General features: G+C 35.1%; 1 protein-coding gene across 1 annotated transcript in view; it reads left to right on the forward strand.

Moving 5' to 3' along the window:
• The first annotated feature begins 488 nt into the window (after positions 1-488).
• LOC132543414 (uncharacterized) overlaps positions 489-24,223 on the forward strand; it is a 30,705-nt gene continuing 6,970 nt past the window's right edge. The window contains exons 1-6 of the mRNA XM_060206916.1: positions 489-689; positions 5,797-5,908; positions 6,289-6,327; positions 9,611-9,670; positions 9,925-9,999; positions 19,836-19,874. Of these exons, the coding sequence (XP_060062899.1) occupies positions 489-689; positions 5,797-5,908; positions 6,289-6,327; positions 9,611-9,670; positions 9,925-9,999; positions 19,836-19,874 (526 nt within the window). The remainder of the gene's footprint in view (positions 690-5,796; positions 5,909-6,288; positions 6,328-9,610; positions 9,671-9,924; positions 10,000-19,835; positions 19,875-24,223) is intronic.

Consider the following 24,223-nt stretch of genomic DNA (forward strand, 5'->3'; position numbering starts at 1 on the left):
ACAAGGCTCTTCAACCTTATCACAAGAAGTGCGAATATTCCTGACATGTGGAAGAATACCAATACCAATATATAAGGGAAACAACAAACCGAAATCAGACGCCGATAACTACCGGCCTATAACACTGTTACCAGTAGCGTATAAGCTTTATGAAATACTTACCATTATCCAGAATACTTGTCGGACCTCCAAAGTACTATTATATGCAACGGAACTAAATCTCGCTGGATTGAAATGAAGCGTGGATTGAGGCAGGGAGGAACATTATCTACTTTTACTACCTCATCTTCATCGATGATCTCCTGAACGACCTATCAGGATCCAACTTCGGCTCAACGCTCAACGCATTACAATGCGGTAATCCAACGCTCGCTGACGACATTACGTTACTGTTCCTTTCCCCCAGATCTCTACAATCCCTGCTCGATATCTGTGAAGCCTATTCAAAAACGTGGAAATTCTCATTCAGTACTACTAAATGTTGCATAATGGTATTTGGTGGTCGCTTCGACTCCATTAACTTTGACTGGAGCCTAGATGGAGTTGGTCTGGAAACCAAGGAAACCCATGAGCACCTTGGAGTACCAATATCAAACAAGTTGTTATGTTCCCACAAAATAGAGAAAAGCTGTAGAAAAGGACGCGCATCACTCTTCTCTATACTTGGGATCGGCAACAATGACAGAAAAGTAAATCCACGAACGTGCGTCAGTCTCTACAGAAAAATTGTTCTCCCATCTATACTTTATGGATGCGAAACTTGGAACAGTCCTAGACAGTGTGACCTGGATAAGCTGTCTCGTATTCAGCACCTCACGGCTAAGAAAATCCAAAATTTTCATTCTGCTCAGACATTGCAGAGAGTATGCTCGGCCTCCTCCGTATAAACGCAGAAATCGACAAACGGAAACTCCAGTTTCTAGCTCGTCTTATCAAACTACCTAATGTACTTCTTGCTAAGAAAATCTTTTTAACCCGTCCGTATACTTATATAAGTAATGAGGTACGTCAGCAAAAAGCATTTATCCCCGATGTGTATGACCTTCTGAGGAAATACGATCTAATGGACATATTTCTTCACTACATTTACACTAGATCGGAATTTGCAACCAACATAGCATGGAAACTTTTAATTGATCCTTCCATTAGAAAGAGGGAAACTGAATCCTGGACTGAAAGAATGAATGATAGCGGTGACTTTGCTAGATTCAAACAAATTCATCCCAGGATACATCCCCACGCGATTTGGACCTCTCCAAGATCTTCCAGTGATCTCGCTTGTGCACAATTCGTTTCGAAGTTATTAATATACGCTCCCCAGACAGATTAGCAAACTTGTACAAAGTGTGGTAGACAACGAACTGATTTGACCGTCACTACCTTACACAGTGTGATGTAACATAATATGATAAGTTCATTACCGACGTACTGATGCTTTTTTGGTCCTTGACAACATGGACGATGAAACTGTTGTCCAAACGTTATTCGGACGAGAAAACGATACCCTTTGTAAATATGAACCGTTCCGGATGATGGCGACGAGATACGTACGAATTGCATCCCATGCCTTCCTGGCAGCTGACGACAAACAGAAGTAGAAACACGCTTCGTGACGCGAACGCGCTTGTTATTACATGTACCGGTAAGTAAATGAAAGAGACTGGTGAACATATATCTTATTTCCCATTTCTGATTTTTCTATTTATTTTGTATCTCTATACAGAGGAATAAAATGATAATGATGATGATGAAATACAGGCTGGAATGTTATACATTTACTTATAACTCGAAATACTGAAATCCTGAAGTACAGCACTGGACTGTTATAGAATTACTTATAACACGAAATACTGAAATCCTGAAGTACAGCACTGGACTGTTATAGAATTACTTATAACTCGAAATACTGAAATCCTGAAGTACAGCACTGGACTGTTATAGAATTACTTATAACTCGAAATACTGAAATCCTGAAGTACAGCACTGGACTGTTATAGAATTACTTATAACTCGAAATACTGAAATCCTGAAGTACAGCACTGGACTGTTATAGAATTACTTATAACACGAAATACTGAAATCCTGAAGTACAGCACTGGACTGTTATAGAATTACTTATAACACGAAATACTGAAATCCTGAAGTACAGCACTGGACTGTTATAGAGTTACTTATAACTCGAAATACTGAAATCCTGAAGTACAGCACTGGACTGTTATAGAATTACTTATAACTCGAAATACTGAAATCCTGAAGTACAGTACTGGACTGTTATAGAATTACTTATAAGACGAAAGACTGAAATCCTGTAGTGATAACAAACACATCAGTTTAATAATTTTCTATCTCTAATAGGTCTGTTGGGATGAAGGAGTTCTACCACACCAAATTATTTACAAGTCTGTCGTGTGTATAAATATATTATATAAAGATAACATGTTTTTTTATAAATCATAGAAAAAAATCAAGGTTTTGACTTCAAAATTGCTCGAAATAGACCGTTGTATAGCAGTTTCCTCCCTTGTGTTACCGTATTTGTTTTCGTCTTGTGACTAAATATATGTTATTCGTAAAATGTATTTGGGAGGACTATAACAGGCCCCGCCTGATGTCCAATCCTTGTCTCATATATATCATATCAATGTAGATAACAAAAACAAATATCAACAGAATCATATTCCAAATTAATATTCAATAATTCATGAACATTTCTACTGGTTCGTGGAATGGAATTTCTTTGAACACAGATAATAAGATATCATCTGTTCCTGGTCTACTGTAAAATTCTCGGAGAAATAAGTCACAAAAATAAGATATCATCTGTTCCTGGTCTACTGTAAGGTTTTCGGATAAATAAGTAAAAAAATAAGATATTATCTGATACCTGGTCTACTGTAAGGTTCTCTGATGGATAAGCAACAAAATAATCTCTCGTCACCAACTTTACTACCTATATGGTATGTGCAATGAAAACTATATAAGATTTTGGTTAATACACCTTTCAACCCGTACCGTAAAACTGTGATTTTGACTGGTAAAATAAAATCATCTTGTAAAGTAAAAACTAAATCTAAAGTTTGACTGGTTCAATATAAACAGTCTGTATAGTAAAAGTTAAATCTAAAGTTTGACTGGTTCAATATAAACAGTCTGTATAGTAAAAACTAAATCTAAAGTTTGACTGGTTCAATATAAACAGTCTGTAAAGTAAAAACTAAATCTAAAGTTTGACTGGTTCAATATAAACAGTCTGTATAGTAAAAACTAAATCTAAAGTTTGACTGGTTCAATATAAACAGTCTGTATAGTAAAAACTAAATCTAAAGTTTGACTGGTTCAATATAAACAGTCTGTATAGTAAAAACTATGTAATATATGAAAATTGGACTTGTACAATAAAATCAGACTGTACATTAAAAACTATATACGATTTTGACTTGTACAATTTAAAAGTTGCATGTACAGTAAAACTTTATCAATCTTGACTGGTACAATATAATCAGCTTGTACAGAAAAAAACCAGTATACAATGTTAATTGGTACAATGTAATCTGCCTAACAATAAAATACATACAATCTTGACTGGTACCATGTAACCAGCTTGCGCTCTCTATGTTTATGGTAAAATAAGTTCATTATAACATTGTCGCCTGTAATTGTTGCTAAGGATGTCTGTCATATTGGACTCTTTACATGAACAACACAATTCCTAATCGATCAAAAACTTTCCAATTTCGTATAAAATTCAGCTTGCCGATTGGTCAACTGTGTCATTATTTTACAGGCCATTGCTTTCAACATTCCAATCTGACAATAAAATATGTTTTAACTTTCCAAGCCATTAATTAAACCTGTTCCCTCGTTAGTATGAACGAAATGTAGCTACGTTATGACCAACCTCTGACAAAGTGTCTTTCCTGCAAAATTGATGTTTACATAAAACCTTATTAAAAATGAAATTGTAAGCAATGATACCATTTACCAGGTAACTGAATGCAATTCAAATTAGATAGTTAGGTACGTGTCATCGTAATAAACTGCATAGCAAGCAGACAACTGTCGGTTTCTCCTTTCATTCTGTATTAATATAAAGTAGCGAAAAACATTACAGTTATTTCATGAATGGAACAAGGGAGATTTCAACGCTATTTGATGTGTAACCTTTTTGATTTTTTTTTGTTTTCAAATCCATTCTTAGAACCGTAGTACTGATTGAAAATACGTGTTTTAACTCAGTTAATGTTTTTTTTCCATTTTTTTTTCATTATTTACACCTCCAATTCATCTTCTTAATTTCCCATGTCCACCATGAATGTGATCTTTTTGAATAGCTTACTATATACAGAAAAAAAAAATCATCGAATGATCACTGAATTATGGAAGCGTATTCCGGCCACGTTGTGTTTTATTTTAACTCGAAATTTTGAGTTAGTAATCCGAAATTTTGAGACATCAACCCCAAATTTGGAGATAGCAACTCGAAATTTTGAGTTGGTAAGTCGACATTTCGAGTTGTTATCTCGAAATTTCGGGTTCGACTAACTAAAAGTTTCGGATTGCTAACTCGAGTTACTAACTCAAAATTTCGAGTTGCTATCGCGAAATTTCGAGATAAAATAAAACAAAACGTGGCCGGAATACGTTTCCGTACTGAATAACCTTCATTTACAGCTAAGAGTATAGCCAGCTAATGAATGGGACGGCAGTATAGTACTCCAGGAACGAATGGTTGGAACCGCAAATGAAAACCAAGAGGTTCTATGCATAAGTGGTCTTTATTGGTGTGTTTCAATATATACCTTACGTTTGGATATTGTACATGTAATTTATTTTAACTCATAAATAAAAACTCATAAATATGTATCTATTTCCTCATGTGATGTCTCATTATGTGTATGGTTGTAGATATAAATCGTAAAGTATTGGACATTAAAATGAGATGGTAAGGAATTGTATGTACATTTTGACATAATTAGAATTAATTCAAAATTAAAAAAAACGTTTCTTAATAATTAGTTACATTAAATTCATGTTTTAAACACACCAAATCTATTATTGTGAGCAATGTCTTGAAATTGTGCAAAAGACAAACAAGTGAATAGTTCTTTTTAATACAAATTAAGAGTTACATGAACATACAGTAGAGCAAAACAGTGGCCATAATGGCACCATACAGTTGTTTCGTCCTTATAGGAATCGTCAGTAAAATCCAAAATGGTTGGAAAAAAAAAAATTCAAAATCTATAAGGAAAGGTGCGCTAGCCTCTTTATTCTATAATTTTCATATGTCTAACACTTTAAGAACAATGTCAAGTGCTTGTGTATTTTCTGAATCGTGCCACTATTCGGACGAATGAAAACGTGGCGTGCAGGATATGAAAAAAGCCAGAGGACAGAAGGGTTACACCCCTACATGGTATTGGTGAACTATTCATGGCGGAGTTTCATCCATTCTGAACTCTACTACATTTGCATCTCGCAGTAATCAACAGTCAATGCACCAAACACAGTATTATAATTATATAGCTGTTTGTATTCTTGCGCTTTAGCTTGTGTCACGTTTTAACAATACCGATGTGTCGAACGCCTAAATCTTCATTCTTGCTATATCAACTTTACAGAGGAAAGATCTTATAAGTATTCATTATACAATCCTATTCTTATCATGTCAAATGCCAGCAGACACAATGACGTTGTGATGGATGGCCATTACATTTTTAATGAAAATTTAAAAAGAAGTAATGTTAATTCTAGTAATCTGAATAAATATATATGCTGCTTCTTAATACTCGCTAGCATTTCGTGTATGATTGCTCAGGTGACGTGGTGGTCCAGGTATTCACAATCATGAATGCTTTTATCCTTTTACTGTCTTCATGGATTTCTCTTTCAGCAGCCATTTTACCAGGTAAACTTTTACACATTTTTTTATTGCATGACCTTATTTTTTTTAATATAGAATAACCTCTAATTGTTGTATTGCACTTTTTATCGTTTTGTATTATATTCTTGAAAACAGAATTGTAAAACACGCTAAATATTGTTCTTTTGTGATAAAAAAAAAACTGAATGTACTACTTTTAAATATCCTATTTTGCAAGATTAAAAAGCATATTAGATATATCTTGATTGTATTCCGACCTAACTTAACGTGAACTTCCTGAATTACTAACTTCTATTACCACACGTAGTGTTGTTGTGTATTTGTATTGACGTATGCACCTTTATTTTTGCACGATACTAGACATGGTGTGTGTTTCTGTATCCCATTGTGTGATTTATTGACAGGGTTTATACAGAATCACATTGGTAAACGGCAGCAACAAGGTACAGAACTTTAATCTTACACTAACGCATTGCTAAACTTATAACCAAATATAAGAAATCGAAGAAAAAAAAGCACATTTTTTTGGATTTTTTTTTTCGTGTTTCGTTCTTTTATGTAAATTATACGCGCATGTTCGTGCTAAAATCAATTTGGTAGCATGTAAATAAGTGTTAAATACATTGAAAATGTTTACTCATTTTTGGTAAACTTATTTGAATGTATTTCTTTTTTAGCAAACCGATTGGAAAATACTTGTTTATTTGTAACTTTATTGGAAACTGTTCAAGTATGCGGAAACCTCGTCAGAGAATATAACAATGAATAAGCAATATCGTCTCATTGACAAATACATTTAAATGTGTTGAAAAAATAACTTATTATCTTGTATATAAGCATGTAATTGGTACAATAGATGTCGTTATTTTTTACCACGTCTTGCTTGTTTCGAAGTATTAACAGTAATATCCATGTGAGGACGTTTATCGCCCTAATCACATACTAATTTATTGCATGAATTCGGTCTTCCTCAGCTCAGTTCCTAGTTAAACTGTTCACCAGTGGCCTTGAAAATTCGCTAAGGCATTAGGCAATATAAAACCAAACACGACGTCATGTGTAAACTAATGTCCTGTGGTACAACACCAGTCAGTCCTATCAATGTCATGTGTAAACTGATGTACCATGGTATAACACGGTCAGTCCTATCAATGTCATATGTAAACTAATGTCCTATGGTACAACACCAGTCAGTCCTATCAATGTCATGTGTAGACTGATGTACCATGGTATAACGTCAGTCAGTCCTATCAATGTCATGTGTAGACTGATGTACCATGGTATAACACCAGTCTGTCCTATCAATGTCATGTGTAGACTGACGTACCATGGTATAACACCAGTTAGTCCTATCAATGTCATATGTAAACTAATGTCCTATGGTACAACACCAGTCAGTCCTATCAATGTCATGTGTAGACTGATGTACCATGGTATAACACCAGTCAGTCCTATCAATGTCATGTGTAGACTAATGTCCTATGGTACAACACCAGTCAGTCCTATCAATGTCATGTGTAGACTGATGTACCATGGTACAACACCAGTCAGTCCTATCAATGTCATGTGTAGACTGATGTACCATGGTACAACACCAGTCAGTCCTATCAATGTCATGTGTAGACTGATGTAGCATGGTACAACACCAGTCAGTCCTATCAATGTCATGTGTAGACTGATGTACCATGGTACAACACCAGTCAGTCCTATCAATGTCATGTGTAGACTGATGTACCATGGTACAACACCAGTCAGTCCTATCAATGTCATGTGTAGACTGATGTACCATGGTACAACACCAGTCAGTCCTATCAATGTCATGTGTAGACTGATGTACCATGGTACAACACCAGTCAGTCCTATCAATGTCATGTGTAGACTGATGTACCATGGTACAACACCAGTCAGTCCTATCAATGTCATGTGTAGACTGATGTACCATGGTACAACACCAGTCAGTCCTATCAATGTCATGTGTAGACTGATGTACCATGGTACAACACCAGTCAGTCCTATCAATGTCATGTGTAGACTAATGTCCTATGGTACAACACCAGTCAGTCCTATCAATGTCATGTGTAGACTGATGTACCATGGTATAATGTCAGTCAGACCTATCAATGTCATGTGTAGACTGATGTACCATGGTATAATGTCAGTCAGACCTATCAATGTCATGTGTAGACTGATGTACCATGGTATAACACCAGTCAGACCTATCAATGTCATGTGTAGACTGATGTACCATGGTATAACACCAGTCAGTCCTATCAATGTCATGTGTAGACTGATGTACCATGGTATAATGTCAGTCAGTCCTATCAATGTCATGTGTAGACTGATGTACCATGGTATAACACCAGTCAGTCCTATCAATGTCATGTGTAGACTGATGTACCATGGTATAATGTCAGTCAGACCTATCAATGTCATGTGTAGACTAATGTCCTATGGTATAACACCAGTCAGTCCTATCAATATCATGTGTAAACTAATGTCCTATGGTACAACACCAGTCAGTCCTATCAATGTCATGTGTAGACTAATGTCCTATGGTACAACACCAGTCAGTCCTATCAATGTCATGTGTAGACTGATGTACCATGGTATAACACCAGTCAGTCCTATCAATGTCATGTGTCGACTGATGTACCATGGTATAACACCAGTCAGTCCTATCAATGTCATGTGTAGACTGATGTACCATGGTATAATGTCAGTCAGTCCTATCAATGTCATGTGTAGACTGATGTACCATGGTATAACACCAGTCAGTCCTATCAATGTCATGTGTAGACTGATGTACCATGGTATAACGTCAGTCAGTCCTATCAATGTCATGTGTAGACTGATGTACCATGGTATAACACCAGTCAGACCTATCTATGTCATGTGTAGACTGATGTACCATGGTATAACACCAGTCAGTCCTATCAATGTCATGTGTAGACTGATATACCATGGTATAACACCAGTCAGTCCTATCAATGTCATGTGTAGACTGATGTACCATGGTATAACGTCAGTCAGTCCTATCAATGTCATGTGTAGACTGATGTACCATGGTATAACACCAGTCAGTCCTATCAATGTCATGTGTAGACTGATGTACCATGGTATAACGTCAGTCAGTCCTATCAATGTCATGTGTAGACTGATGTACCATGGTATAACACCAGTCAGTCCTATCAATGTCATGTGTAGACTGATGTACCATGGTATAACACCAGTCAGTCCTATCAATGTCATGTGTAGACTGATTTACATTTCTGTGATACCAATGGTTTTATGTCCATGTAGATTATAAGTAGGTGCACATATCTATAACTCCAGTTAGTTAGAATATGTATATATAACCTATAAGGCTTGATAACTTGGTATTATAGAAATAAGTTGGTATAATACATTTATAATATCTAAATATGTAATACGAATATAATAATAACTGTAGGATTAGCATTCGTGCAAAATTGGCAGTGCCTGTATTACATATAAACAGTGAAATTATGATATCAGGAATAAGATATGAGATTGATTAATATCAACCGGCCCTTCTGCTCCATTCCCACCTGTATAGCGTACCGTTATAGACGCGTTTGAGGAATACATAACATTACATATTCTCGAAAATAAAAGCGGATTCCAATGTCGGTTGCGCTTAAGTTGAGAACGAGTAAAAATTCCACTCTTTAATTCGATATGTACATTCTACTATTGTCTATAAAGGGTCTGTGTTTACTATGAAGAGTTATCTACCGATGGAGTCAGCGACACCTCCAGCACCTGGTAAGTTACCCTCAGTGATACGTAATGTATTGTCTTGATTAGATCGTAAAAAAGAAGCATTCCTGACAGTATATAGCTTTAATATAATCAACATATACAGGCAAACTTGAGATGTTCAAGTGTATATCCTAACCTTTGGACAGAGTGACACCAGCTCCATTAATCTCTGTATGACTCTGTCCTAAGTAGTAAATATTTGTGAACATTACGAGATTATCAACGTTAATTACTCTTTGTGTTATAACCCATAAAAGGGTCTGTCTTTGACAACATGAAGAATTTTCAACCGGGGCCGCCAGGGGATTCGGTGACACAACCAGTGACGCCAGGTAAGCTGCACGAGGCATTTCAATGTCTCAACGTGACAGAATATACGCATTAGTAGTGGTAGATCCGTGTTGTGTACGTCGCTTACAGTAGGATTGTCTCTCCTCCCCCTATCGTATTTATCTCAGTCTGGTGACCTTGCTCACTGCAATATGGCTCGTATCATTCTGCTGTTGAAAACACCATATTCTAAATTGCTAATGGGCGTCATACCGCCTCCGTGCGATTGAACAAGTGGGCAGGCGGGTGAATTACACGTGAAACGGAGTTTATGTAAATCGTTTAAAGTTTGAGTGAAAAAGAACTGAAAGAAATCTGAATTGATATTTTTTTCTGAATCAATTAGTATGCATTTTAAATTAATATAACAAAAATCCCAACTCTTTCGTGTGGTTGTTTATAAGTAAATTTATCTACATAACGTTAATAGGAGTATAATGCCTATAAACAAGCGATTATTTATCATATCAATTAAAACATCAAAAATAAAATCTGTTATTTCCGTCAGTCATGCGATACAAACAGTATACATCGGTTTATTGTATGCGAGCAGCAAACATGATTAATATCATTTGATATAATTTTAAAAAGAAAATTCTGCTCAGCATAAACAGCTGCAATGTGTATTATTAAATGAATAATAGTTATACACTAAATGTGTGTTGTTTTATAGGAAATGCTTTTACACTAAATGTGTGTTGTTTTATAGGAAATGCTTTTACACTAAATGTGTGTTGTTTTATAGGAAATGCTTTTACACTGAATGTGTGATGTTTTATAGGAAATGGTTTTACACTGAATGTGTGTTGTTTTATAGGAAATGGTTTTACACTGAATGTGTGATGTTTTACAGGAAATGGTTTTACACTGAATGTGTGATGTTTTATAGGAAATGGTTTTACACTGAATGTGTGATGTTTTATAGGAAATGGTTTTACACTGAATGTGTGATGTTTTACAGGAAATGGTTTTACACTGAATATGTGATATTTTATAGGAAATGGTTGTAAGGGTGATATAAGGGATGGTGTTGCATGGGTGATAGTAGGGATGATGCTATAGGGGTGGTAGTAGGGATGATGCTGTAAGGGTGATAGTAGGGATGATGCTGTAGGGGTGGTAGTAGGGATGATGCTGTAAGGGTGATAGTAGGGATGATGCTGTAAGGGTGATAGTAGAGACGATGCTGTAAGGGTGATAGTAGGGATGATGTTGTAAGGGTGATAGTAGGGATGATGCTGTAGGGGTGGTAGTGAGGATGATGTTGTAAGGGTGATAGTAGGGATGGTGTTGCAAGGGTGATAGTAGGGATGATGCTGTAGGGGTGGTAGTAGGGATGATGCTGTAAGGGTGACAGTAGGGATGCTGCTGTAAGGTTGATAGTAGGGATGATGCTGTAAGGGTGGTAGTAGGGATGATGTTGCAAGGATGATAGTAGGGACGATGCTGTAAGGGTGATAGTAGGGATGATGCAGTAAAAGTGATAGTACGGATGATGCTGTAAGGGTGATAGTAGGGATGATGCTGTAAGTGACATAAGGGATGCACACTGTCGTGTAGCCATTAAGGAATGGTCTTTTCAAGATTGCGAACGTAGACAGCAACAAAATATAGACGCTCACTTCAAGCCAAATATAATTCACTGGTTGATGGATACAAGCTGACGGGGACAAGTACAACGCGAGACTCATAAATATTCGTAATTTATATTTCACTATTTGTATGGCTGTGCTTTTGTCATAAATAATAAAATCTAGCGATCTGTTGAATTTGACATCGAGGTAGGATTTGATGTGAGATTTTGCTCATTTCGAAATATCTAATTAGTCTAAGGTTTATTTTTATCGTCAGGTAGCCAATAACATCTGCTGTTAAGTGATGTTTTGTTTATGTTCTTCGCCCTATAATACTCACTAAAACGAATGAAAACAATTCTGTTTAAGATACGGACTGGTCCTCAGAAATATATAGCAAGCTTGGCAGAAAAAAGTTACGGATTGGTCAAATACATGACTGTAATGGGATTAAGAGTGAACTAGAAGTATCTTATTAAAATAGATGTTATAACTTCCTTACTGTGAATTATCCATTTCTGGATAGTAACACCACTACATCCCCAACCTATGTGTTAACACGTTCGATATTCATTATTCAAGGGCCTTTTCCGATTATAACGATTTTCATGGAAGAAGTCGCCAACTGATGGACGAACTCATCACATAGGGTTTCCAAAACGCAATTTATGAAAATTACGGTGAAGTTTTATGTCGTTATAGTGATCTAATTGATAAATATTCTATTTCTCTGTGCGATATGAAGCTCGACGTGTGTGACACTCGCTATTTGTCTGTTGGTTCCGTTGCTGTATACTTTGTATTTATTTGGAAAGGTGACATTACATACTGGAATTGAGCAAAGTTTACATGGCAGGTATCGTCGATGAAGCATAAGACGCTTACTCTTCCGAAACACCTGGTCTTATTCTATTTAAACATCCTTTTGTTCATATTTTGTTTTTGCCCTACTTTCATTGAATTATTATGATTATGTTGACATGCTGGTATTTTCTTGTTGTTTTTTCGGTACACTTATATTGGTTTCAAATCGTTTGGGAGGGGTGTACATTTAACTCAAATGCATCGTGTTTTTCTGATCTAAGCCATAATTGGAAAAAAATGTACATAAAAATAAAAGTAAAAATATCTCTGATCCCGAAGTCAGATATCGACATTGGCAGTGAAATTCACATTTGAAAAGTACAAATTAAGCGCTTTTCCCGGAGTTCCAAAGTTTCCGCTTTAGACGAAATGTACGTCAGCTACTAGTACCTTATTCCCTGTTACACAGTTATCATAAAGAAACAAAGCCTCGTTATGGCTTCAGCGTGTGAAAATAAAATATCCGACTAACGTCACATTAAAAACAATCATATAAAGTATCAGCCCACATCACAAATCCAAATCTTCTGCTATTTTACCTATTAAGGTTCCAGATCACTATGAGAGGTTCCATATTTCTATTTTTTGAATTGTGTACATTCTCTTTTTATTTTGGAATTTAAAAACTGTCATTGACAGATGATGAAACAACTGTGTATCAAAGAAATTTACAGTATACTCGCATAGCTTCCGCAACTCATCGGCCAGCTTCCCTTCCGAAAGCATGGTCTCATCATGTAGTATTCTTGTCGAAACTTGCATTTGTGTTTCCACCGACAAACGAGACAAATTATTTTAATATGTAGTTGTAGAATACGAAATCGTATCAATGCGCTGAATCATATGCGTGAAGGATATCATAATAGTAATGTTAATTGCTGGATAGAATTGTGAAATCGGTTAGTGATTATGGAAGTTTTGACTTTTTGGTTCATCAAAGAAACGGGACTTCAGATGTATATGCATTAAACAACCAGCAAACTCCTGTTTTCTTTCGGACTTGGTGCTATAGCCATACGTCTTTAAAAGCAACAACACTTAATTTCCGTATACTGTACTCTGTTAGTCAATATCGCATACTTCCACATTTCAAGCCGTAAGGAAAGTTTTAACATCCTGCGCATAATTGTCGAAGAATCCTTCTGTCGCAGGGTACTTAAGCGACATCATGAAACTCGTCTATTAATTGTAAATGGTACAATGTTGTACCAATCTCACGACGCTGTCAAATGGAAAAATGACTCGCGATGCGCGGTATGGTGGAACTAACATTGAACTGGTACTCTGGCTAATGTCCTACCTTACAGGCGTTCATATGGTTTTGCTCTTGTCTGTGTTCATAATTTTTTTTCAACCAAGTTTGCAATCAAACGCAATGACTTTCTGTCGAAAGGGGCTTTATATATTCGTCTATATCATGTTATCTCATATACATGTACAGGTATGTTAATTGATAACAACTCGTAACATTGAATCAAATGCATAATTTTGTTTAATTTCGTTTGCCTTTCATTAAAATTGGCTAGTTCTTGTTAATAACATATTTTTGTTCCCTAAGATTAAACAAAATAAAAACTCGCCTAACAAATCTTGATAATCATGTTGTCATAGTTTGACGATGAAAAATCCCGACCAAACGATTTGAAGCCAAAGTGTACTAAACACATAACAGTCATTTATTGGACCAATCCATAACCGAAATGGATCTGTCGGTAATTTTTTCAGTCAAAGTTGCTGTATATTTCTGTGGACCTGTGTTTAACAGGATTGTCTTCCTTCGTTTTTGTTAATATTATGTGATGAGCGTAAATAATATATCACATAAAGCAGAGTATCTTTGAGGCAATGAAAATAAACCTTAGGCTGTTAAAGTATTTCGACATTAGCAAAATCTCAGAGCAAATCCCGCCTCGATGCCGAATTTAACAGTTCGCTCGAAGGGCTCACAATTATGTATGACCAAATCAGTACTACACCGATTGTGCAACACAACCATCGAGTATTTCTTAGTGTCGCGTGGTACTTGTCCCGGTTAGATGGTATCCATAAACCAGTAATTGTTTAGCTTAAAGTGAGCACCTACATTTTATGGCCGTCTACGTCCGCCATCTTGGAAAGACCATTCCTTAACGGCTACACGATATAATATCTATGCTGCCGTAAGGGTGATAATGGTAAGGTTACTATAACTTTGGCAGTATACTTGATAGCCCTAACATTTAGACGTCTACGAACAACTATAAGGGTGATACATATTTAGTATATTTGATAACCTTGACCCCTGAGTATACACGTTAAACAACATCAGGGCGATCAGCCTTTGTCATTGACTTGTTTTCGTAATTTTGCTTTAAACTGATAAGGATTGACAGCCTTGTCTTTGTCATTTTAATCAATCAAATTCTAGGGCTTTATCAAGTTCGCCAAGTAAAATCCTGTTTTTAATGCAGCTTTGACTTTTTTAGGTCTGGCATCATTTGTATAAAATTTAATCTCGTCTCTAGCATAAATTGTTATCAAATGACAGCTATTCAAACCAGTCAAGTGAGTTTGACATAGGAAAGTACATTACCTTGTATTTAATTGGAATGAACACTCGATGTCGGTCAACGTGATTGTCTGTTGCTCGTAGCTGTATAGCCGACCTTATCCTTTCATTTCTATTGAAGTTCTTGATATTCATTCTAGGAGCTGTATCTGTATATATACGTTGATGTAGGCTAGAATGCAAGCAAACTGATATCCAAACGAGTGCCCGAACGAAAATTACAAGAGCAATACCATCGTAATATAGAATTGTAATTCAGAATCAAATTTGTAAAACGAGTACATAGCTGTACAACTCTAAGACTTGCCTCGGTAAAAAAAAATACACAAGGTTTTTTGAACGTCTTTAAATTGTTCCATGTAACCTGTTGTAAAAGCAACCTTAATTCCATCAAAAGACCATGGTATTACTGATGACTTGATGGTATACCAGGAAACGTTATGTTAAGGTTGCATGCTGCACCCCAACAACGTGACGCAGTTTTTGTTTTGACGAGAAGAGGCTTTCTGTCAACAATGATTGATTCTGTAACATTTCCGCACCGTTTCTATCGGAGATGAAAAGTAAAGTTGTTGGACATTTTTGATTGGCCTGTCTGTTTTATCTGTATTATCAGCAGTTAAAGATAAAACCTTGCTATTTCTCAGCAAACATACATGTAATATGTCTAACAATGTTCAACCATAAAGCGGGACGATTTTTTCCCATTTTTTAGATAAATTGATAAGAATATTTGATAGTCGAAACCCGGCCACTGCGCTCGCTGTTAAATCGCGTGACAGTTGAATTAAAGACGCAATACCAATTTATGAATCGTCACTATTCACCTGCACTACAAAATGATTATTTCAAACACCTAAATAACGAACACAGTGAATTCACACGCCCTAATTGCGGACTCATTTGTGTCTTGCACCCTTACGACGAACCAAAATCTTCAAAGAACACAGGGACAGCCGACATCAAAAACAGTGCTTGGCATCACATACCAACGTGATGACAAATGCGATATTATACATATGAATTACGACCATGGTGTCATCATACACCAAAAGAGGTAGCAACATTCAAATCAGCACTCGAACTATGCCTGCATAGTTATAAATTGTATGTTTTTCAAAAACGAAAACAAGTTTCATTATAACATTGCAAAATGACATGAAAACAAAATATCAAATCTTATTGCAACATTTATAGTCACAGAAAACGTAATATCTGAGACTGAGGCATCAGTAATTACGCTCCCTTATTTCCGTATTATTCACTGTATGGTATTAACATTATGAGCAGTGTATAATTATTAATGAGTTGGCATGCTGTGTGGAACATATGTAAATAAACTGTCCTGTCCTACACCTATACACAACACCTTGTATATATGCTTGCATTCAAGTCATATTATCTAAGGATTGCATGCGGAGCACGAAGTGATTGCAAGCCATTTAGTCTGTTTAACTATTATGCATGCTAGTTAAGGTATATGGATGACCTCTCTAAACAGATGGCGCATACTTCTATATCTTCACCCCTAACAACCATCATTATATACTCTCTTGTACTCAGAGCTCATATAATTTATTCATCATGTACTGGTGAGACCATTGTCGGTGACAGAGGTCCATTACTTAATAAAATGTCTATATTCTAATATTTTGGTAATAAGGATCACCGAATGTATGAATTCGATAAACTTTGATTGACGTGCCTGGAATAACCAATACATGTTAAAGGACAATTTAGCTGTCTCTTTGATTCACTTTATTTATTTATGTATTCATTTTCTTTGCAAATTCGTGACCCATCGAAATTAGTTACCGGTGGCGATCTGACATATTTAATGTATCATATTGACAGAAAACAATAGTTTATAGGCATTTTGTGTTCAACAAGGTGAAACATTGCGAAATTTGCTGCTTTAAATTCGACCTTACATCTCTATAGCTATTGCTATTTCTATATAGATGTTCTGTTATTGTATATTTCAAGTTTCCTCCGTTACTACACGTTTTATAGGTTCCTTTTCTGTTGTTTTTTGTTTTTGTGTTGACACTGGTATATTTAGCCGTTGTGTTGACACTGTGGTATATTTAGCCGTTGTGTTGACACTGTGGTATGTTTAGCCGTTGTGTTGACACTGTGGTATGTTTAGCCGTTGTGTTGACACTGTGGTATGTTTAGCCGTTGTGTTGACACTGTGGTATGTCTAGCCGTTGTGTTGACACTGTGGTATATTTAGCCGTTGTGTTGACACAGTGGTATGTCTAGCCGTTGTGTTGACACTGTAGTATATTTAGCCGTTGTGTTGACACTGGTATATTTAGCCGTTGTGTTGACACTGTGGTATATTTAACCGTTGTGTTGACACTGTGGTATATTTAGCCGTTGTGTTGACACTGTGGTATATTTAGCCGTTGTATTAATACTGGTATGTTTTAGCAGATATGTTAACATATATTTTGTCGTAGTGTTGATTTTGATCTGTAAATTTTTCACTTCATTCTGTAAAATGTATACAAATTTATACTTGAATCTGTAAATTCAGATTAAAGTATAATTTTACAGATTAATGTGCAAATTCACAGATTAAAGTGTAAAAATTACATATTAATGTGCAAATTCACAGATTAAAGTGTATAATTTACAGATTAATGCGTGTAAAACATAAAATAAAAAGGTTTTAAAGTTGCAATTATACTTATTCCGTAATATTAAGCCTTTGTATTGATACTGAGGTGTTAACACTGGTAGCCTATCGTGTTGACAGATTCGTGTATTTTATCCTTGTGTTACAACATAGTGGTTCATTGTTGTTGGTTAAGTTTGTGTTGATTCTGTACCTGTATAATTTGGTTTTCCCTTCCTCCGAAATATATATGAAAGTGCATAGGATTAAAACCTTAAACTGACACACTGTAGAGAAATTACTATAACATCTGATACCATAGTCTGACAGGTGGTTCCTATCAAGTTATATCAAGGAAAAATTAAAACGCTTCTGAGGACTACACATTTACATACATTATGTTGTTGACATAATGGAATCGTATCAATGTGAGAAGAAATTGAACATAAAAAGAGAGTGGTTTCAACTGGAAAGCTATAATATAATGATTCACATGACCCGCTAAATTTATGATATATGTTCTGCTAAATTTTCATTGGTTTATGTAAAACAAAATGGTTACGTTGCTGTAAAGTACAGGAAACGTCAGTTTCAACACCGCCATACTTTATTTTCAAGTCAGCGTTAATTTCGCTTTTCGTTCTGAATTAAAATTCTTTATACCGACTCGATGTCATTCTTATTGTTTCTTCTTCTTAAAGTATTTATCAGGTACATATAAATACATACACCATGTACATATCCCATTACCTGGACCATATGTAACAGTAAATATCGATAACCTACATTATACAAGTACACAGTACATAAAGGTTACCTACATTATAAAAGTACACAGTACATAACGACAACCTACATTATAAAAGTACATGGTACATAAAGGTTACCTACATTATAAAAGTACACAGTACATAACGACAACCTACATTATAAAAGTAAATGGTACATAACGACAACCTACATTATAAAAGTACACGGTACATGAAGGTTACCTACATTATAAAAGTACACGGTACATAAGACAACCTACATTATAAAAGTACACGGTACATAAAGGTTACCTACACTATAAAAGTACACGGTACATAAAGGTTACCTACATTATAAAAGTACACGGTACATAAAGGTTACCTACATTATAAATGTACACAGTATATGACGACAACCTACATTACAAAAGCACACAGTACATAACGACAACCTACATTATAAAAGTACACAGTACATAACGACAACCTACATTATAAATGTTCATGGTACATAACGACAACCTATATTTTAATAGAACAGGGAAATTTCGTTCATTATTAAACAAATTGTACAATGGGTCATTGTATCAAATCATTTGAAATATTCACCGTTATACGAAACATTTATAACTTATTTATATTCATATAAACAAGCAAACAAACACTACGTCCATTGTACAATAACACATCAAATACATTAAATAATTTATATCACGTTAATTATAATTTTTCTTTTGTTTTTTAGGAAATTTGAAATGTTTCAATATGCGCAACAATATGTAATCTTATTAGAAATCACAAGATTCAAACAAAAACATTTCACATGTAAATTAAGAGTAAGTATATTCAATATTTGTTAAAACGTGTTTCAATATACATATTTATAGGGGCGTATTAAGATACGCAAATTTTGTTTCTTGTTTGTATCAAAACGTGAGAGGTACTTCTCTGTCACGTGTTTGTGACCGTGAGAATGGTGGCGATGATATATCATTTGGTTTGACCAACATTTACCAGATTAATCGCATAATACTTCTCTTAGTCAATATATTCACCACCAACACAGTACAGTCATACATCACGCTGACACATTTCCAAGCTACAGTATATTATCATATCATTAAAATGATTTTGTGTTGTTGTAGATAAAGTAATGAATTTTGATTATCATATCTTTACAATTCTTCAGGGTTTATATAAGACAATGATAAATTTTATTAAAACGGTATTTATGGTGTTATTGTACGAGAACAATGTTTTATAACAAATATATTACAGGAACGAAATAAGGCGTTATAGTAACATAACAATAGTTTTATTACATCGTTGCAATGATTAAATATCACGTTTATGTTGAAAATATTTAAATTATAATACACTTTAAATTTATCAATCATGCTAAGATTAATTAATTTTATATTTTAAGCAGTGTAATTAAGTGATATTTCATGTTTCTATTTTCGGTGATGTTCCTCGGTAGCGCTTCGTGGTACCATAGGTTTAGCTCCGAAACCAGCAAGTAAGTATTCTGTTTGACAATTGTTGTCCATGACGGCATTTGTAGTGTGTTATTATCCTAGCTATTAAACCAGTATATTTAGTTATTGAACAAGGAGGGTTTCTTTTGATACCAACAGAAGGAATTTAGTTCCGGCAGGCAACATCAAACATCAGTCACAAACTATTGGCTTTTATTGACAGTCGCTTCTAGTATAAAGATATGTAAACACTCTTTTTCAGTTCCAAAACAACACCAAGGAGATATTTTGAAACTTGACAACAAGCGTAAATTTCGTTAAGTGGTTAAAAAAATGGTTTCCCCCTGACAAATATCAGCGTCGGTTCTGGTATTTCTGTGATACACCTAATACGAATCGTTGTCTATAACAGGCGGTTTTCTCGGTATTGTGTATTGGGCGTCAAAGAAAGCATTTGACATATTACTCTAGTGGATTCTTCAGCCAGGTATATAGAGGATATCTAATATTGTCTTCAGTTATAAAAATTATGTTTCACAAGTGTGTCAAATGTTTAAGTATCTTTCACAAGTGCGCAGTCACTAGCAAAAGATACAAACCATATTAGACACACTAATATTGTCTTCAGTTATAACAATTATGTTTCACAAGTGTGTCAAATGTTTAAGTATCTTTTACAAGTGCGCAGTCACTAGCAAAAGATACAAACCATATTAGACACACTAATATTGTCTTCAGTTATAACAATTATGTTTCACAAGTGTGTCAAATGTTTAAGTATCTTTTACAAGTGCGCAGTCACTAGCAAAAGATACAAACCGTATTAGACACACTAATATTGTCTTCAGTTATAACAATTATGTTTCACAAGTGTGTCAAATGTTTAAGTATCTTTTACAAGTGCGCAGTCACTAGCAAAAGATACAAACCATATTAGACACACTAATATTGTCTTCAGTTATAACAATTATGTTTCACAAGTGTGTCAAATGTTTAAGTATCTTTCACAAGTGCGCAGTCACTAGCAAAAGATACAAACCATATTAGACACACTAATATTGTCTTCAGTTATAACAATTATGTTTCACAAGTGTGTCAAATGTTTAAGTATCTTTCACAAGTGCGCAGTCACTAGCAAAAGATACAAACCATATTAGACACACTGGCATGATTAGAATCAATGAAAAAAAAAACAAGGAAGCTGATTGGGCTTTCCGCGGACACTACTCGCTCATTTTAACTTCGTAGTACGAGAAGACAGAATTGGCTGTCAAACGTTCAAAGACAATTTTACCTGTAACAAGTTTCTATACGGCTGAAAATATGGCGGCAAAAAAAGTTGTTGCGATGACACGAATCTCCTTGAAATGCTAATGTGTTAGTTCCACATTCAAGACGTTTGATTTGGGATTGGATTTGATCTCTGATAAGGTAATTTGCATTGAAATGTTTCTGACTTTCCTGGAACTGAACAAGGATGCGAAGGTCGTGTCACTAGTAAACAACCCCTTCAGATGTCTGGTTTTGTGTTTTTTTGTTCTGGTATTTATGATTGGTCAGTTTATCAGATGATTTGTGTTCTCTCTTTTCACTGGCGTAAGTCTACAAAAGTGTTAATTTTTACTAGTGAAAAAATAATGCCTTTACCAATGAGATATTTCTCTATATTATACGGGGGAAAATGTAATAAATGACATTTAATGTCCATATAAGGAACCCAAATCTTGGCAGACAAGAATACCACTGCTTTATGAAACAATGGCAAACTGAAGGAGTTGAATTTTAAAGAATTTAATTGCACAGAATTGGGTTGAACAATGGTATTCACATTCACTGCAAAAGTAGGTTTCGAAGTTTTGAGGATAAGCGTAGGCCAGCCGAATCATCATCATCATCATCATCATCATCATCATCATCATCATCATCGTCGTCGTCATCATCATCATCATCTTTTATTCCTCATTAGAATCAGATGCGTATATAATAATTACAAAGATTATGTTACTTTTACATCAATATTTAGCTTTGTGATATACCGGGAATAGTATATGATGATCATTATGAAAATATTTCAGCCTTAATTATGCAATTACTATAATTAAATGAAATGATGACAATTAATACGTCCAGACTATTACAATTGTTAAAGAATGTCAATTTCCGCAGTTCTTTGTATCGCCATGTGACACAAGTTTAAGTAAATGTAATTATGTTAAAGAATTTCTCAACATAAGTCTATGTTCTTCAGGTTAACCTGTCAAATATATAGAGTTCAAAGTGGAATGTGTCTCTTATGGTTTCAAAAGAGCTTTCTCTTTATATCTCTGTAGAAACATGTACCATTTTGATACTGTAGGACTTATTGAACTGTGTGCAAGCGCCTGTAGCATATGTCGTAATTCCAACAGAGCTCACAGCGGAACATGGCTGTGCCGAAGGTCAATTCCATCTCTTTTATTTGACATTTATATTAGGTATAAAAACACTGTACATGACAGACAAACATACAATACAACTGCGATATTATACGTCTGTTGGCAAAACTGTCAAATTTAGTCAAGCCAACAGATTTTTCATTTTTTTTAATCCGTGGGAAAACAATCTTTACTGAAAGTGAGGTCAGTTGACAGAATAGCCACATCACTGTCTCCTTGATTAAAACTATGACGTCATGAAGATAATACATGAGGAAATATCACCCAAAATGCCAATATGTGCATATGAAAGTTTTCCTTTCAAGAGTAGTGAGTCATGAATGCTCAAGTGGTACGTTTAGCAGCACTGTATAAAAACCTAGTAATTTAAACATATATTCTATAATATGTAGTTTTAGATTTTTAGATGTGTTTTCGTGTGGTGTGAAATCAAATTATTATGTCTAGTACAGTTCTGTTGGTTTGCTGACGTTTGTTGGTCAGTCAGTGCAGCGGCAGTCTTTGTATATTCAGGTGAAGACCTGAAATATTTGGTTCGAAAATCCCTGTTCTAGTGATTAATCTTTCATTGGAATCTGAAATCACAGACCACTTTGTCCTTACTGTATTCCTGTGTGTTCTGGTTATTAATCTTTCATTGGAATCTGAGATCACAGGCCATTTTGTCCTTACTGTATTCCTGTGTGTTCTGGTGATTAATCTTTCATTGGAATCTGAGATCACAGGCCATTTTGTCCTTACTGTATTCCTGTGTGTTCTGGTGATTAATCTTTCATTGGGATCTGAAGTCATAAGCCATTTTGTCCTTACTGTATTCCTGTGTGTTCTGGTGATTAATCTTTCATTGGAATCTGAGATCACAGGCCACTATGTCCTTACTGTATTCCTGTGTGTTCTGGTGATTAATCTTTCATTGGAATCTGAGATCACAGACCACTCTGTCCTTACTGTATTCCTGTGTGTTCTGGTGATTAATCTTTCATTGGAATCTGAGATCACAGACCACTCTGTCCTTACTGTATTCCTGTGTGTTCGAGTGATGATCTTTCGTTAGAATCTGAGATCACAGGCCACTATGTCGTTACTGTATTCCTGAGGTTCGGGAAGTCACTTTACTCTAATAATTTTAGATGTTCTCTGAGATTCCCATTTAAAATGCCATGACTATTAATTTGAAAATATACAAAGCAGTCATACAAATGTATTGATGACAAGTACTCGTCCAGTATATTGCACCAATGTGTAGTTAGTGTTGCCCCTTTCACCCTGCACACTTGTAGTATATAAAAGGACCTTACATGACACTTTATTCATATGAAATTTATAAACTATTCTTTAAATGTTTCAGTTACTGAGTCTGTGGCGAAGTTTGACGCCGTGAAACTTTGATCTCCCAAAGAAAACGATTGAAAAATTTAGCCAATCATAGGCCTGCAAGGTCAAACTACACATGCGTAAACAAAATTCTACTTAACGAGTGTTATCACACTGCCGACAGGATAGTTGTGATAAATACTCCTCCGTTTTATAATACACATTTAATTCCATGATTAAACTACTAACATTATATAATTACACAACATTCAAGTAAGTTTTCAAAAGTTCAATAAAAAAGAGGAGGAAATCAAACTGTTCTGTACCCACATTCATTTTGTTTACAATTTTAATTGGGGCGTGATGATATGATTTGTGAAATGAAGTTACCATTAAAAAAATAAAAATTCAGAAAATGTGAAAGTATTATAATGTGTCACCAATTACAAGTTCTTTCTTTACACTTTTGTGAAAATTAGAAATTACACAATCATGAACAATTTGTTAACGTGTTATTTCTGCTAGTGTGTGAAGCATCCTTCCCGCCAAATTGTCCATTCATTCACAGTTCACACGTCAGTCATAGTCGCCATAGTAAATATCTCTTGGACGTTTTTTGGATTCGGGAGGCGTAGTGTTTT

The sequence above is a fragment of the Ylistrum balloti genome, unplaced genomic scaffold, assembly GCF_031769215.1.
Source record: "Ylistrum balloti isolate Yb309-2 unplaced genomic scaffold, AGI_CSIRO_Ybal_v1 Utg369754, whole genome shotgun sequence".
Taxonomy (NCBI): domain Eukaryota; kingdom Metazoa; phylum Mollusca; class Bivalvia; order Pectinida; family Pectinidae; genus Ylistrum; species Ylistrum balloti.